We start from the raw sequence: 16095 nt of genomic DNA, 5'->3' as shown, positions 1-16095 counted from the left end.
ATTTGTTCTTGCTCCACCTTAACTGAGTGATTAACCCTTTGAATTTCCTTCTCCTGGCTCAGAAGCTTCCCCCACTGAGCACCTTGTGACCCCCGCCCCTGCCCACCAGAGAACAACCCCCTTTGACTGTAATTTTCCTTTACCTTCCCAAATCCTATAAAACAGCCCCACCCCTATCTCCCTTCACTTACTCTCTTTCCGGACTCAGCCCAACTGCTCCCAGGTGAAATAAACAGCTTTATTGCTCACACAAAGCCTGTTTGGTGGTCTCTTCACCCGGACGCACATGAAATTTGGTGCCGTGACTCGGATCGGGGGACCTCCCTTGGGAGATCAATCCCCCGTGCTTTTCTGGGGGAGTGGCAACTACCGCAACCCCTTCTCTCCATGTATCTACCCCTTCTCTGCTTCTCTGGGGGAGGGGCAAGTACCCCTCAACCCCTTCTCCTTCACCCTTAGCGGCAAGTCCCGCTTTTCTAGGGGTCAAGAACAACCGATCCCTTATTTCCGTGCCCCAACCCTTTCTCTGCTTTTCTGGAGGGCAGGAAACCCCCACCACTTCTCCGTGTCTCTACTCTTTTCTCTGGGCTTGCCTCCTTCACTATGGGCAAGCTTCCACCTTCCATTCCTCCTTCTTCTCCCTTAGCCTGTATTCTTAAGAACTTAAAACCTCTTCAACTCTCACCTGACCTAAAATCTAAGCATCTTTTTTCTTCTGCAATGCCACTTGACCCCAATACAAACTCGACGGTAGTTCCAAATGGCCAGAAAAATGGCACTTTCAATTTTTCCATCCTACAAGACCTAAATAATTCTTGTCATAAAATGGGCAAATGGTCTGAGGTGCCTGATGTCCAGGCATTCTTTTACACATCAGTCCCTTCCTAGTCTCTGCCCAATGCAATTCATCCCAAATCTTTCTTCTTTCCCTCCTGCCTGTCCCCTCAGTCCCAACCCCAAGCATCGCTGAGTCTTTCTAATCTTCCTTTTCTACAGACCCATCTGACCTCTCCCCTCCTCGCCAGGCCGAGCTAGGTCCCAATTCTTCCTCAGCCTCTGCTCCTCCACCCTATAAACTTTTTATCGCCTCCCCTCCTCACACCTGGTCCGGCTTACAGTTTTGTTCCCTGACTAGCCCTCCCCCACCTGCCCAGCAATTTACTCTTAAAAAGGTGGCTGGAGCCAAAGGCATAGTCAAGGTTAATGCTCCTTTTTCGTTATCCCAAATCAGAAGCGTTTAGGCTCTTTTTCATCAAATATAAAAACCCAGCCCAGTTCATGGCTCATTCAGCAGCAACCCTGAGATGCTTTACAGCCCTAGACCCTAAAAGGTCAAAAGGCCGTCTTATTTTCAATATACATTTTATTACCCAATCTGCTCCCAACATTAAATAAAACTCCAAAAATTGGAATCTGGCCCTCAAACCCCATAACAGGACTTAATTAACCTCACTTTCAAGGTGTACAATAATAAAACAAACTTGCAATTCCTTGCCTCCACTGTGAGACAAACCCCAGCCACATCTCCAGCACACAAGAACTTTCAAACGCCTGAACCGCAGTGGCCAGGCGTTCCTCCAGAACCTCCTCCCCCAGGAGCTTGCTACAAGTGCCAGAAATCTGACCACCAGGCCAAGTAATGCCCGCAGCCCAGGATTCCTCCTAAGCCATGTCCCATCTGTGTGGGACCCCACTGGAAATCAGACTGTTCAACTCACCTGGCAGCCACTCCCAGAGCCCCTGGAACTCTGGCCCAAGGCTCTCTGACTGACTCCTTCTTGGCTTAGCGGCTGAAGACTGATGCTGCCTGATCGCCTCAGAAGCCCCACAGACCATCACAGACGCCAAGCTTTAGGTAACTCTCACAGTGGAGGGTAAGTCCGTCCCCTTCTTAATCAATACAGAGGCTACCCACTCCACATTACCTTCTTTTCAAGGGCCTGTTTCCCTTGCCTCCATAACTGTTGTGGGTATTGACAGCCAGGCTTCTAAACCTCTTAAAACTCCCCAACTCTGGTGCCAGCTTAGACAATACTCTTTTACGCACTCTTTTTTAGTTATCCCCACCTGCCCAGTTCCCTTATTAGGCTGAGATATTTTAACCAAATTATCTGCTTCCCTGACTATTCCTGGACTACAGCCGCATCTCATTGCTGCCCTTCTTCCCAATCCAAAGCCTCCTTCACATCCTCCTCTTGTATTCCCCCACCTTAACCCACAAGTATAAGATACCTCTACTCCCTCCTTGGTGACCGATCATGCACCCCTTACCATCTCATTAAAACCTAATCACCCTTACCCAACTCAATGCCAATATCCCATTACAGCATGCTTTGAAAGGATTAAAGCCTGTTATCACTCGCCTGCTACAGCATGGCCTTTTAAAGCCTATAAACTCTCTTACAATTCCCCCATTTTACCTGTCCTAAAACCAGACAAGCCTTACAAGTTAGTTCAGGATCTACGCCTTATCAACCAAATTGTTTTGCCTATCCACCTCATGGTACCAAACCCATATACTCTCCTATCCTCAATACCTCCCCTCCACAATCCATTATTCTGTTCTGGATCTCAAACATGCTTTCTTTACTATTCTTTCGCACCAGTCATCCAAGCCTCTCTTCGCTTTCACTTGGACTGACCCTGACACCCATCAGGCTCAGCAAATTACCTGGGCTGTACTGCCGCAAAGCTTCCCAGACAGACCCCATTACTTCAGTCAAGCCCAAATTTCATCCTCATCTGTTACCTATCTTGGCACAACTATCGTAAAAACACACATGCTCTCCCTGATGATCGTGTCCGATTAATCTCCCAAACCTCAATCCCTTACAAAACAACAACTCCTTTCCTTCCTAGGCATGGTTAGTGTGGTCAGAATTCTTACACAAGAGCCAGGACCGCACCCTGTAGGCTTTCTGTCCAAACAACTTGACCTTACTGTTTTAGCCTAGCCCTCATGTCTGCGTGCAGCAGCTGCCACTGCTTTAGTACTTTTAGAGGCCCTCAAAATCACAAACTATGCTCAACTCACTCTCTACATTTCTCATAACTTCCAAAATCTATTTTCTTCCTCATACCTGACGCATATACTTTCTGTTCCCTGGCTCCTTCAGCTGTACTCACTCTTTGTTAAGTCCCACAATTACCACTGTTCCTGGCCCGGACTTCAATCCAGCCTCCCACATTATTCCAGATACCACACCTGACCCTCATGACTGCATCTCTCTGATCCACCTGATGTTCATCCCATTTCCCCACATTTCCTTCTTCCCTGTTTCTCACCCTGATCACGCTTGATTTATTGATGGCAGTTCCACCAGGCCTAATCACCACACACCAGCAAAGGCAGGCTATGCTATAGTACAAGCCACTAGCCCGCCTCTTAGAACCTCTCATTTCCTTTCCATCATGGAAATCTATCCTCAAGGAAGTAACTTCTCAGTGTTCCATCTGCTATTCTATCTGCTTTTCTACTACTCCTCAAGGATTATTCAGGCCCCTTCCCTTCCCTACGCAACAAGCTCAAGGATTTGCCCCCACCCAGGACTGGCAAATTAGCTTTACTCAACATACCCCGAGTCCCAAAAACTAAAATACCTCTTTGTCTAAGTAGACACTTTCACTAGATAGGTAGAGGCCTTTCCTATAGGGTCTGAGAAGGTCACCGCAGTCATTTCTTCCCTTTTGTCGACATAATTCCTCAGTTTAGCCTTCCCACCTCTATACAGTCTGATAAAAGACCAGCCCTTATTAGTCAAATCAGCCAAGCATTTTTTTAGGCTCTTAGTATTCAGTGACAGACTAATAGTCTATTAAAAACACACCTCACCAAGCTCAGCCACCACCTTAAAAAGGACTGGACAATACTTTTACCACTTTCCCTTCTCAGAAGTCAGACCTGTCCTCAGAATGCTACAAGGTACAGCCCATTTAAGCTCCTGTATAGACGCTCCTTTTTATTAGGCCCCAGTCTCATTCCAGACACCAGACCAACTTAGACTGTGCCCCAAAAAAACTTGTCATCCCTACTATCTTCTGTCCAGTCACTCCTATTCACTGTTCTCAACTACTCATACATGCCCTGCTCTTGTTTACACTGCTGGTTTACACTGTTTCTCCAAGCCATCACAGCTGATATCTCCTGGTGCTATCCCCAGACTGCCACTCTAGAAGAGTGACTACAGAGTGGCCAGGCATGGTGGCTCAAGCCTGTAATCCCAGCACTTTCAGAGGCCGAGGCAGGCGGATCACGAAGTCAGGAGATCGAGACCATCCTGGCTAACATGGTGAAACCCCATCTCTACTACAAATAAAAAAAAAAAAATTAGCTGGGCATGGTGGCGGGTGCCTGTAGTCCCAGCTACTCAGGAGGCTGAGGCAGGATAACGGCATGAACCCAGCAGGTGGAGCTTGCAGTGAGCCAAGATCATGCCACTGCACTCCAGCCTGGGTGACAGAGTGAGACTCCATCTCAAAAAAAAATTATACTATAGAGTTATAGTAACCAAAACAGCATGGTACTGGCATATAAACAGACACATAGACCAATGAATCAGAATAGAGAACCCAGAAACAAATCCACACACCTACAGTGAGCTCATTCTTGACAAAGGTGCCAGGAACATTCAATGGGGAAAAGACAGTCACTTCAATAAATGGTGCTAGGATGAAACTAGACCCCTATTTCTAGCCATATACAAAAACGAATCAAAATGAACTAAAGACTTAAATCTAAAGACCTCAACCCATAAAAATACCTCAATAAAATATTGGGGAAACTCTCCAGGACGTTCATCTGGGCAAACATTTCTTGAGCAAATTTCTTACCCCAGAAACACAGGCAACCAAAGAAAAATTGACAAACAGGATCACATCTAGTTAAAATGTTTCTGCATAGAAAAGGATACAACCAACAAAGTGAAGAGACAACCCACAGAGTAGGAGAAAATATTTGTAAACTACCCATCTGTCAAGGAATTAATCACCAGAATGTCTAAGTAGATCAAACAATTCTATAGGACCAAATCCAATAATCCGATCAAAAGGTAGGCAAAATATTTGAATATACATTTCTCAGAAGAAGACATACAAATAGCACACAGGCATAGGAAGAAGTGCTCAACATCATGATCATCAGAGAAATGCAAATCAATACTACAATGAGATGCTATCTCACCCCAAGTTAAAATGGCTTATATCCCAAAGACAGGTAACAACAAATGCTGGTGAGGTTGTGGAGTAAAAGGAATTCCTTGTACACTGTTGGTGGCAATAAAAATTAGTAGGACCACTATGAAGAACAGTCTGGAGGTTCCTCAAGGAACTAAAAATTGAGCTACCATGTGATCCAGCAATCCCACTGCTGGGTATATACCCAAAAGAAAGCGAATTCGTATATCTAAGATTATCTGTACTTCCATGTTTGTTGCAGCACTGTTTACAATAGCTAAGATTTGGAAGCAATGTAAGTGTGCATCAGCAGATGAATGCGTAAAAAAAAGTGGGACATATACACAATGGAGTACTATTCAGCTACAGAAAGAATGAAATCTAGTCATTTGCAACAAAATGAACTGGAGATCATTATGTTAACTGAAATAAGCCAGGCACAGAAAGACAAACATTGCATGTTCTCACTTATTTGTGGGATCTAAACATCAAAACAATTGAATTCATGGACACAGTGAGTAGAAGGACGGTTACCAGAGGCTGGAAAGGGTCATGGGGGTGTGGGGGTAGGAGGATGGGGATGATTTATGGGTACAAAAAATAGTTAAAAAGAATGAATAAGACCTACTATTTGATAGCACACAGGGTGACTATAGTCAATTACTTAACTGTACCTTTTAAAATAAAGTATAATTGGATGGTGTGCAACTCAATGAAAAAATGCTTGAGGAAATGGATGCCGCATTGTTCATTATTTGCTTATTTCACATTGCATGCCTGTACCAAATCATCTCATGTACCCCATAAACATACATACCTACTACATACCCACAAAAATTAAAAATTAAAAAGTTAAAAATAAATAAACCTTTATTCATCAAAAAATTCTAGCAAAGAAATAACTTCAATCAGATTAAAAACTGATTTAAATCAATATAGGGATTATTTTGTTAATATTTTAATGTATGCTTCAATGGAAAAATTGTAATATGAGATATAATGTTCTTTTGGACAATTAGTGGCCTTTCTATACATAAAAATTTTCCATTAACTTATTTTAGTTTGAAAATATAAAACCCATTCTACCTTGAATCCATTGCAGCGTCTTGTTTTCTTTTTCTCTGAAGATTCTGACTCTGCTGTTTTATTCAAATGTTGATGTTGGTCCATTATTAAACTACATATACCACGTGAATATTTTTAATTGTTGCTGATGCTTGGTTTGAAATGATCACCTGTTAAGAAAAAGTATAATTTATTTTACTTTAACAATATACAAGTTAAAAAATAGGAAAAGCCACAAGCTCAATATCAATCAATCAATCATTCTCCAATATTCATTCAGGGCCTGCTATTTCCTGACCACAGGACTAGGTCAATGCTGGACACAGAGGAGGAAAGGCAGACACAACTCCTAGCCTAAAGAGATTATAATTTACTTAGAAAAATAATTTTCATAGAGAGAAATTTGAAACAAGTAAATAATATAAAACCACACACTGGATTGTATGAACAACAATTTTAAATTATAGAAATTAAAATTTTTATATTTTCTACATGTCCAGATTCCAAGATTTATGAAAGGAAATTTATGTTTACGTTATCCTTATAAGTTTATAAAGTGCCAAATGATGACTTGCACATACTGGATACTCAAAATGGGTTGAAAAATAATGTAAATAATAATGATTAGGATAGCCTCAGTCAGTTTCATAGAGGAGATGCCTATGGAACAAGGCTCAAAAGCAGATAAAGTTTGGATTTGTTTAAAAGAGCAAAATATATTCCAAGTATCTCTCAGAGAGACTCTGGCCATGCTTGACCTTACCATCATCATGATCTTACTGTATTTAGGGTTTACCCATTTATTTTTCAAGACAAAATACATGCATGTAGTTGAAAATGCAAAAAAAAAAAAAAAAAGAAAAGAAAAGGCAAAGATTCTGCTTATAACCTTTGTCCCCTTATCCAGAAATCTGGTATGCATTTTTTTTTTTTTTTTTGAGATGGAGTCTTGCTCTGTCTCCCAGGCTGGAGTGCAGTAGCGTGATCTTGGCTCACTGTAAGCTCTGCCTCCGAGGTTCACGCCATTCTCCTGCCTCAGCCTCCCGAGTAGCTGGGACCACAGGCGCAGGTGCATGCCACAACGCCCGGCTAATTTTTTTGTATTTTTAGTAGAGACGGGGTTTCACTGTGTTAGCCAGCATGGTCTCGATCTCCTGACCTCCTGATCCGCCCGCCTCGGCTTCCCAAAGTGCTGGGATTACAGGCGTGAACCACCACGCCCAGCCTTAATATGCATTTTTAATTAAATACATAATATTTTCTCTTTTAATATAAATGTAAGCATACCAGTATTACTGCACTCTACCTTTTTATCTTCTGTATATACTTTATATTAATAAAAGTCCTCCTCATTTTGCTTATGGTAGCAGGGTATTCTGTTGTTCATAATATATGTAACTAGTTCTATATCGTTAACTATTTAGCTTATATCTAATTATTTCATATTAGAAAATGTTCTTAATATGTTATATGTCATTTTCTGTGTGGTCATATCTGTAGGATAAATTCCTACAAGTGAAGTTTTGAAGTCAAAGTATATGAGAAATCATAAGTTTGAGAGTTATTAAGCCCCTATTTTAAAGACCAGTAAAATGAGTCAACTTTTTACGTCAGTTGACTCTTTTATATAGAACAGTGGAATATTTATAAGGTTTAGAGATGTATTCTTGTTCATACATATATGCATAACACATATTTATGTATATAAAGTATATAAGCAGATACATAACATAGATATAGGTATATGTTATGTATATAGCATATATATGTAGATACATGCTATGTAGATATATGCTATGTAGCTGCTTATATAGATACCTTAGATATGTAAATATCTAAGTATGTAAATATCAACGTTATCTATATAAGCATCCAATTTGTAATAGGATACTGATTATATAATATGTATGATATAGGTTATATGTACAATTGATTCTCACTTTTTGCAATAATTATGTTCCATAAAGTTGCTGGGAACACTGAATTTGCAAATATTAATCCATCATTCCTAGAAGAGATACAGCGTTAGGTGACTGTGTGGCTTTGGTCACAATATTTTCATGAACGGATCAATACATAACTTAATACATAATGTTTTATGTATGTTTTTGTTTAAAGACACCTTAGTATATACTGTTGATGCATTAACATTGAATTAGTGGCCAATAGCACTGTAGTTCATGCCTGAAGGAAACTTACATAGCATATGTACCTCTTCTGTCAGGCACTCTTGGAGGTGGGAACAATGGCACAACACTTCAGGGCTATGCTTGAAGTCCATTTAAAACAGTAAACTCAGCATCGCAAAGCACAACTATGGAAACAATGTGGCGATAAATGCACTGTGAAGTTTATAGTATGGGAGCTGAGACAGGAAGGCAGAGCTTCACTTTGTTCCACTTCAACTGGAAACAGAGCAACTCAAATTTTTCGCCACTCTGCTCCTGCATGCCAATGATCACAAAAGCCCAGCAGTATTAATTTTGGTGTCACAAACAAATTTTAGTGTTTAGACAAATTTTCTAATATAGAATCTGTGAATAATGAAGATCTACTGCATATTTTATGCATTAATTTACTCAAGAAGGATTTGATTCTCTATATTATAAATGCATAAAAACCATAAATATATATCATGCATATTTAGTGGATAATGCATGAATATGGAAAAATCAATATCTGAAGATATTATCACTTATGTATATGCGAGTGTATATAAATACACTCATGGAGAAACCCATACCTATGTATCTCTAAGAGAAGTTCAATTATTCCACTTTTTGTATGTGTTTTGTAGGTGAAGTGAGGAAAAAAATCAATAATTTGGTGGTCTCAAGGTAATAAGCAGCCCCTTAATAAATTTACACCACTTTTTCCACGAATATCTCTTTCTGTTTCTTCATAATTTAAAAGTTGGAAAATATTTATTTTTTACCAATTAATTCTATAATTGCAAATCTTTTTGAATGACTTGCAAGGTAGATAGTCTTCCTTCAGCTTTAGAGTTTTCTTTTTCTTTATACTAAACAAATATTCTTGAAGGCTTGAAGACTATTACCTCACCACTCAAGCCTTGTTTCTTTCAATTGATTAATTTCTACTTGTCCTGTCTTCCAGCTTGCTTTCTTTCCTATGCATATCATGTCCATTCTTGGAATCATTCAAAGATCCCTGTTACAACAAAAATAAAACTTACACTTCCTATTTGAGGGTCTTCACAGCCTAAATCAATCCATGTTTTTAGTCCCATTTCCCAATACAACCATAAGCACTTGCAGACGTACGGAACCACTGTCCCAAGAGAAAAGCTCTCTACCTTCATGTATATGTCTTCCATTCCTGGAATGTCCTTCCCTATCTCTTGGCTGTAATGCGGCTCCAAATCACACCACTTTAATGTTTCCCTATTTACCTCTAGTTGAAATAAACTCTCTCATCCTTCTGTACCACTGGAGAACATACCCAAATAATCATTACTTTTTTCTGTTATTTCCCCTACTTTCCAAGACAACTATTCCACACCTCTCTCTTTTATGTTCAGATAAAATACCCATCCAGAAAAATAAGAAATGTGGGCACTTGGTTCCTCATCTCTCGGAAAGGTTAAATTGTATCAAGTAGGCCGGGCGCGGTGACTCACGCCTGTAATCCCAGCACTTTGGGAGGCCGAGGCGGGCAGATCACCTGAGGTTGGGAGATCGAGACCAGCCTGACCAACACGGAGAAACCCCATTTCTGCCAAAAATACAAAATTAGCTGTGTGTGGTGGCACATGCCTGTAATCTCAGCTACTCTGGAAGCTCAGGCAGGAGAATCACTTGAACCCAGGAGGCTGAGGTTGTGGTGAGCTGAAATCGCGCCATTGCATTCCAGCCTGGGCAACAAGAGCGAAACTCCTTCTCAAAAAAAAAAAAAAAATGTATCAAGTAAGTACAAAGTACCTAGAAAACTTGAGTATCAATTTAGCCTTGAATAAATACCACACTTTTTACTTCATTGTGGCATTTTAAGCCTTATTTAGAAGCGTTTAATATATTTTGCTCTGAACATACTATTTCTGAGTTCCAAATTATTGACATAAATAAATTTTGAGGACACAATATGTTTATAGACAGAGCCACAGGCATCTGTATGCAGCATTGCAACTCTTCCCTGAACAGAACAGGTCAGTTCTTCACAGTTTGATTGGGCTGAAGTAGAGGGCAGAATCTTACCAGCCTCTGCTTATTTCTGTTAAGCTTTTCATATTTAAGGGGTTATAGAAAACCAGTGCAGGCCAAGTGACCCAGTTTCTAGCATGTACCTATGGAACTGAGGAGGATAAAAGGGAAAACAGCATTTCCTAACTTCTTAGATTGTTCAGAGGAGAGACTTTCTGCATCCCCACCTTACTTTCACAATAAAAATAATTGTCTTATCAGGGAAGCCACCCTCCTGAATGGGTGAAGGGGACCATTATTTATTGAGCTGTTAATTCTTTCCAAGAGCTGTGCCCAGAAGACTTTTTTCTCTTATTTGAACAGAGATAAAAAAGTTATCTAGAAAATCTGTTTCCCCTCACCCTAAATCAAACTTGAGTTGAATGGAGGAAAGTGAGGTGAGTAAGTGACTTTGAAACATATTTTCCACCCCTCCACCCGCCCACTCCTACTTATCCAGTTAAAATGAAATCAAAGAAATAGGGAGCCTGGTATAGTAATTCAATACAGTTTATACAAATAATTATCTTATAGTATATTTTAAGAGAGTAACTAGAAGTCCATACTTTCAGACTTCATGTTTCATTTGTTTAGAAAGCAATAGAAATAGGACTCCAAACTTTATTTTTCACTTTATAAAGGTATGATTTACTCTTATTTTTGAGTATATAAATCTGAGGCTCTTCTATTTCTAGAAGGGATATTTACTAGGCTTCTAGGGCTCAGAACACAAGTGTGGAGAAGATACAGAGCATAAAATCTGTAATATTTATCATAACTACCAAAAACATTTTCACTGAAATTTGTTAAAATTTCTTACATAAAAGAAATGTTTTAATTAGACAACCTCGACGGTTCTTACCTGGACTTTGAATGCTACAGCAACTGCAACAAGTCCATCCTTTTTCTGATGTTAAAGTCTCACTTTAAATGGTTAGTTGGCTTTTTATTTGTTTGTTTTTAAGAGTCCCGTGATGATTAACCATCTTATTAGGTCATTGTCCTAGGCAAACAGAAAAAACATACCTAGCTAATTCTAGGAGTTCACCCCAGAAGCCTATCTTTTAAACATTTTATTAATAATTTCTCAGAATGTACACATTATTTTATGTTAACATTAGAAAATAAATTATTTCTGGGAATGATTTATTTCTTATTCAATTAAGTTGGTTGCATAAGATTTTCTTCTTTAGAAATACAAATACAACACATTATCCAAAGTATTTAAAACTATTCCAAATAGAAAATATGTCAAGGCGATTTTTTAAAATGTCCCTACATGTTACATTAGCATTCAAAAAATAAAACATACCCTCTTTGCTTGTTATATGTGTATGGATCTAATATGATGTACATGGACACTGGATATCTCACATGGAATACTAAATTGCCAATTAATTACAAGACTAGTCTTCTAAATGACAAAAATCAAGACTAGTTTGTATGATATATTCCTTACATCAATGTGTAAAGGAAGAATGATCTCCTTCTATTGACTTGCTTTTTAGAGAATGGAAGACCTTCAGTCAGTTGAAACTTTTCTTGAGTAAGGATGAAGTCGAATTAATTAATTCAGTAACTCAAACATATTTGACTCCCTACTATATCTCAGGCACATGGCTGTGTTTTAGAAGTGTAGTACAATAATATAAATAATAAACGGACTCTTCTCTCACATGTATATATATACACACATGCATGAGTGTATGTATATATGTATGTATGTGTATGTGTGTATGTATACAGCAAAGAGAGAATGCATGTATGAAAACATTGTTACCCCTTATCACTGACAGGACAGTTGTTGATACAGTTGCAGCAATATGTATTTAATTTCTATATCACAGTTATTTGATAAACTAGGTTTTTTTTTTTTTTTTTTTTGAGACGGAGTCTTGCTCTGTCACCCAGGCTGGAGTGCAGTGGCACGATCTCGGCTCACTGCAACCTCCGCCTCCCGGATTTAAGCAATTCTCCTCCCTCAGCCTCCCGAGTAGCTGGCACTACAAGTGCCCGCCACCAAGTCCGGCTAATTTTTTCGTATTTTTAGTAGAGACGGGGTTCCACCATGTTAGCCAGGATGGTCTCGATCTCCTGACCTCGTGATCTGCCCACCTCGGCCTCCCAAAGTGCTAGGATTACAGGCGTGAGCCACTGCGCCCAGCCTAGATTAGTTCTATACCTGGTTAATTCATGGAAGTATTAGAATAATGAAAGGAACCAGAGTGTGGAGGGAGAGAAGGATTAGAAAATGTGGGGAACACTGAAGTGTAGACCTGGGGGAGGGAAAATTAGAACTAGGCTCCCAAACACCCCTCTGTTGAGTCAAAATCTACTGGGGAGCCTTTGTCAAAAGTGCGATCCAGCCCCACACCCAAGAGATTCTGATTCATGAGTTCGGAGATTATGCTTTTTAAATAAGCACTTAGGATAATTTTTACATACTGTCAGCTTTTGAGAACCATCATAGCAGAGATACTAAACATTTATTATCAGTTTTATGGCTTTTCTTTTATTCAGAGTGGGAAAAGAGTTTGGATATTCTCATGCTAATGGTTTTCTCCTCACACATCCATTTCATTCAAGACACATCAATTTCATTTGGGACAAATATATGCATAGAATGAAGATAAAATAGTACAAATTCACTGAGAAACTTTCTAATCCCTAAACTAAAGCTATCAGTGGTAAAATTCTGGAATGTTTTCAGAAGTCAAAGAGCATTCTCTGTGCCCTTTTTTCTTCCTATGTAAGTAATTAGACTTCCCTTTTTGTGGGACTTGTGGAAAAAATAAGAGTAGTCAGAGGAAAGACATTGCAACACTTTTTTTCAAGATAAATATTATGCTAACAGCTGTGGATCAATACAACTCCAAATTTGCTTAAAACAATCTGCTGTTTGTTGCTGCAATAATCATCACAGTTCTGATGAAATATTATGGGCTTTGAAGTTTGATAAACTTTGATACCAATGTCCCTGCTACTTGACAGCAGTATAAATTTCCTAAGTTGTTTCACCATTCTAAGTATCTATGCTTTCATCCATTAAGTGGGAAGGCTATAGTTGTGATAAGAATTTGCTCTGTGTAAACTGCCTCACCCAGTACCTGGCACATTATAGATTCGATACCTAAATAGAGTCATTGTATGGCATTTGCATATTGTCAATTTTTAAAGCAGTTAATTCATATTAAAAGAGTAAAAGTCAAGTCTCTGAAACACGTCCCCAGCAATTTTTCCTAATAGTTTTTAGTCTCAGAGTTCTCAGATGGGTACTGGGTGCGTATTCCCAGAAGGAGACTTCAGGCTCAAAGCAGACCTGCCATTGCCTACCCACCCCACCTTCCTTAGCTGGTCAAGACGTAATTACAGAAAGCTGCACTCCCTGGAAAGAACCCCCATGTCTCCATACCCACTAAGGGTCAAAGCTCTGGTATCATTATGACTAATCTTATGGCAATTATCTCTCTTAATGTCAGTCACCACCATAAGAAGGTAGGGGCCAGGCGCGGTGGCTCATACCTGTAATTCCAGCACTTTGGGAGGCCGAGGCAGGCGGATCACGAGGTCAGGAGATGGAGACCATCCTGGCTAACACGGTAAAACTCCCTCTCTACTAAAAATAACAAAAAATTAGCCGGGCGTGGTGGTGAGAGGTGACAGCGTCCTGGCAGCCCTTGCTCCCTCTCCGCGGCACCTCCTCGGCCTTGGCGCCCACTCTGGCCGCGCTTGAGGAGCCCTTCAGCCCCCCTCTGCACTGTGGGAGCCCCTTTCTGGGCTGGCCGAGACCGGAGCCGGCTCCCTCAGCTTGCTTGGAGGTGTGGAGGGAGAGGCGCGGGCGGAACCGGGGATGCGTGCTGCGCTTGCGAGCCAGCGCCAGTTCCCGGTGGGCGTGGGCTCCGCAGGCCCTGCACTCGGAGCGGCGGGCCGCGCCAGGCAGTGAGGGCCTTAGCACCTGGGCCAGCAGCTGCGGAAAGTGCGCCAGGTGTCCCAGCAGTGCCGGCCGGCCAGCGCTGCGCTGGAATTCTCGCCAGGCCTCAGCTGCCTCTCCCTGGGGCAGGGCTGGGGACCTGCAGCCTGCTATGCCTGAGCCTCCCCCTCTCCCCCTGCCGCCCCTTCTCCCCCCGCAGCCCCACACCCGGCAACCCACCACGGGCTCCTGCGCCAGCTGGAGCCTGCCCCAGGAGCGCCGCCCCCTGCTCCAGGAGCACCTGGTCCCATAGACCGCCCAAGGGCTGAGGAGGGCGGGGCGCAGGGCGTGCGGGACTGGCCGGCAGTTCCACCTGCGGCCCCAGGTGAGGCAGCCACTGGGTGAAGCCAGCTGGGCTCCTGAGTTTAGCCGGGACTTGGAGAACCTTTATGTCTAGGTAAGGGATTGTAAATACACCAATCAGCGCTCTGTGTCTAGTTCAAGGTTTGTAAATGCACCAATCAGTGCTCTGTGTCTACCTGATCTGGTGGGGACTTGGAGAACCTTTATGTCTAGCTAAGGGATTGTAAATACACCAATCAGCACTCTGTGTCTAGCTCAAGGTTTGTAAATGCACCAGTCAGCACCCTGTGTCTAGCTCAGGGTTTGTGAATGCACCAATCAGTGCTCTGTGTCTAGCTAATCTAGTGGGGACTTGGAGTACTTTTGTGTCTACCTCAGGGATTGTAAACACACCAATCAGCACCCTGTCAAAATGGACCAATCAGCTCTCTGTAAAATGGACCAATCAGCAGGATGTGGGTGGGGCCAGATAAGAGAATGAAAGCAGGCTGCCCAAGCCAGCATTGAAATCTGCTTGGATCCCCTTCCATGCTGTGGATGCTTTCTTTGTTGTTTCCTTCTTTGCAATGAATCTTGCTGCTGCTCACTCTCTGGGGTGGCACTGTCTTTATGAGCTGTATCACTCACCGCAAAGGTCTGCAGCTTCACTCCTGAGCCAACGGACCGTGAACCCACAGGGAGGAATGAACACATCCAAACATCAGAAGGAACAAACTCCAGACATGCCACCTTTAAGAACAGTAACACCCACTGTGAGGGTCTGCGGCTTCATTCTTGAAGTCAGTGAGACCAAGAACCCCCCAATTACGGACACTAGTGGCATGTGCCTGTAAGCCCAGCTGCTCGGGAGGCTGAGGCAGGATAATCGCTTGAACCTGGGAGGCAGAGGTTGCAGTGAGCAGAGATCGCACCACTGCACTCCAGCCTGGGTGACAGAGCAAGACTCCGTCTCAAAAAAAAAAAAAAAAAAAAAAAGAAAAAAAAAAAGGTAGGCATTTCCTGATCACTCATTACCTCTTGTCTAATCCCAGTGTGGCTATGCACATTTTTGCTTTTGCCCCCATCTCCTATCTCTCTCCCAATCCTGAACCAAAACTCTTTTCTTGAGCTTTCTGGAATGCATAACTAATAATAAATGAAATTCTCCATACTTTCAGCCTCTTGTAAGAATTTTTCTGTTTCTCTTTTTTTTCTAGCTATAACTTGGCCCTTCCTGTCTCTTCTGCAGCCGTGATCAATGTGGGTTGCTTTATCTTCCATATTGCTCCAAACCAGATGGACTGGTTTCCAATTTGCCTTACTTTACTACTTTGTTCTCATTTTCCTACCCATTACCCTCAGAATTTATAGTTTTGAATCTCATCTCAAAAGACTCTACCATTTGTT

At 41.5% G+C, this 16095-nt stretch overlaps 1 protein-coding gene across 3 annotated transcripts in view; it reads right to left on the bottom strand.

The window, feature by feature from the left end:
• Positions 1-14777, bottom strand: part of SLCO1B3 (solute carrier organic anion transporter family member 1B3) — a 110753-nt gene extending 95976 nt beyond the window's left edge. The window contains exons 1-4 of one of the 3 annotated variants that reach the window (XM_055358077.2): positions 14587-14767; positions 13959-14049; positions 11299-11439; positions 6259-6407 (exon numbers count right to left, since the gene is read on the bottom strand). In XM_055358077.2, coding sequence (XP_055214052.1) covers positions 6259-6342 — 84 coding nt within the window. In that variant the 5' untranslated portion in view covers positions 6343-6407; positions 11299-11439; positions 13959-14049; positions 14587-14767. Of the gene's footprint in view, positions 1-6258; positions 6408-11298; positions 11440-13958; positions 14053-14586 lie in introns of all 3 variants that reach the window. The other 2 variants (XM_055358078.2, XM_031001151.3) reach the window with 2 other exon arrangements.
• Positions 14778-16095: the final 1318 nt, after the last annotated feature.

The sequence above is a fragment of the Gorilla gorilla genome, chromosome 10 (genome assembly GCF_029281585.2).
Source record: "Gorilla gorilla gorilla isolate KB3781 chromosome 10, NHGRI_mGorGor1-v2.1_pri, whole genome shotgun sequence".
In the NCBI taxonomy this organism is placed as follows: Eukaryota; Metazoa; Chordata; class Mammalia; order Primates; family Hominidae; genus Gorilla; species Gorilla gorilla.
The sequence above is the reverse complement of the archived record's forward strand: the minus strand, read 5'-3'. Positions and strand labels throughout refer to the sequence as shown.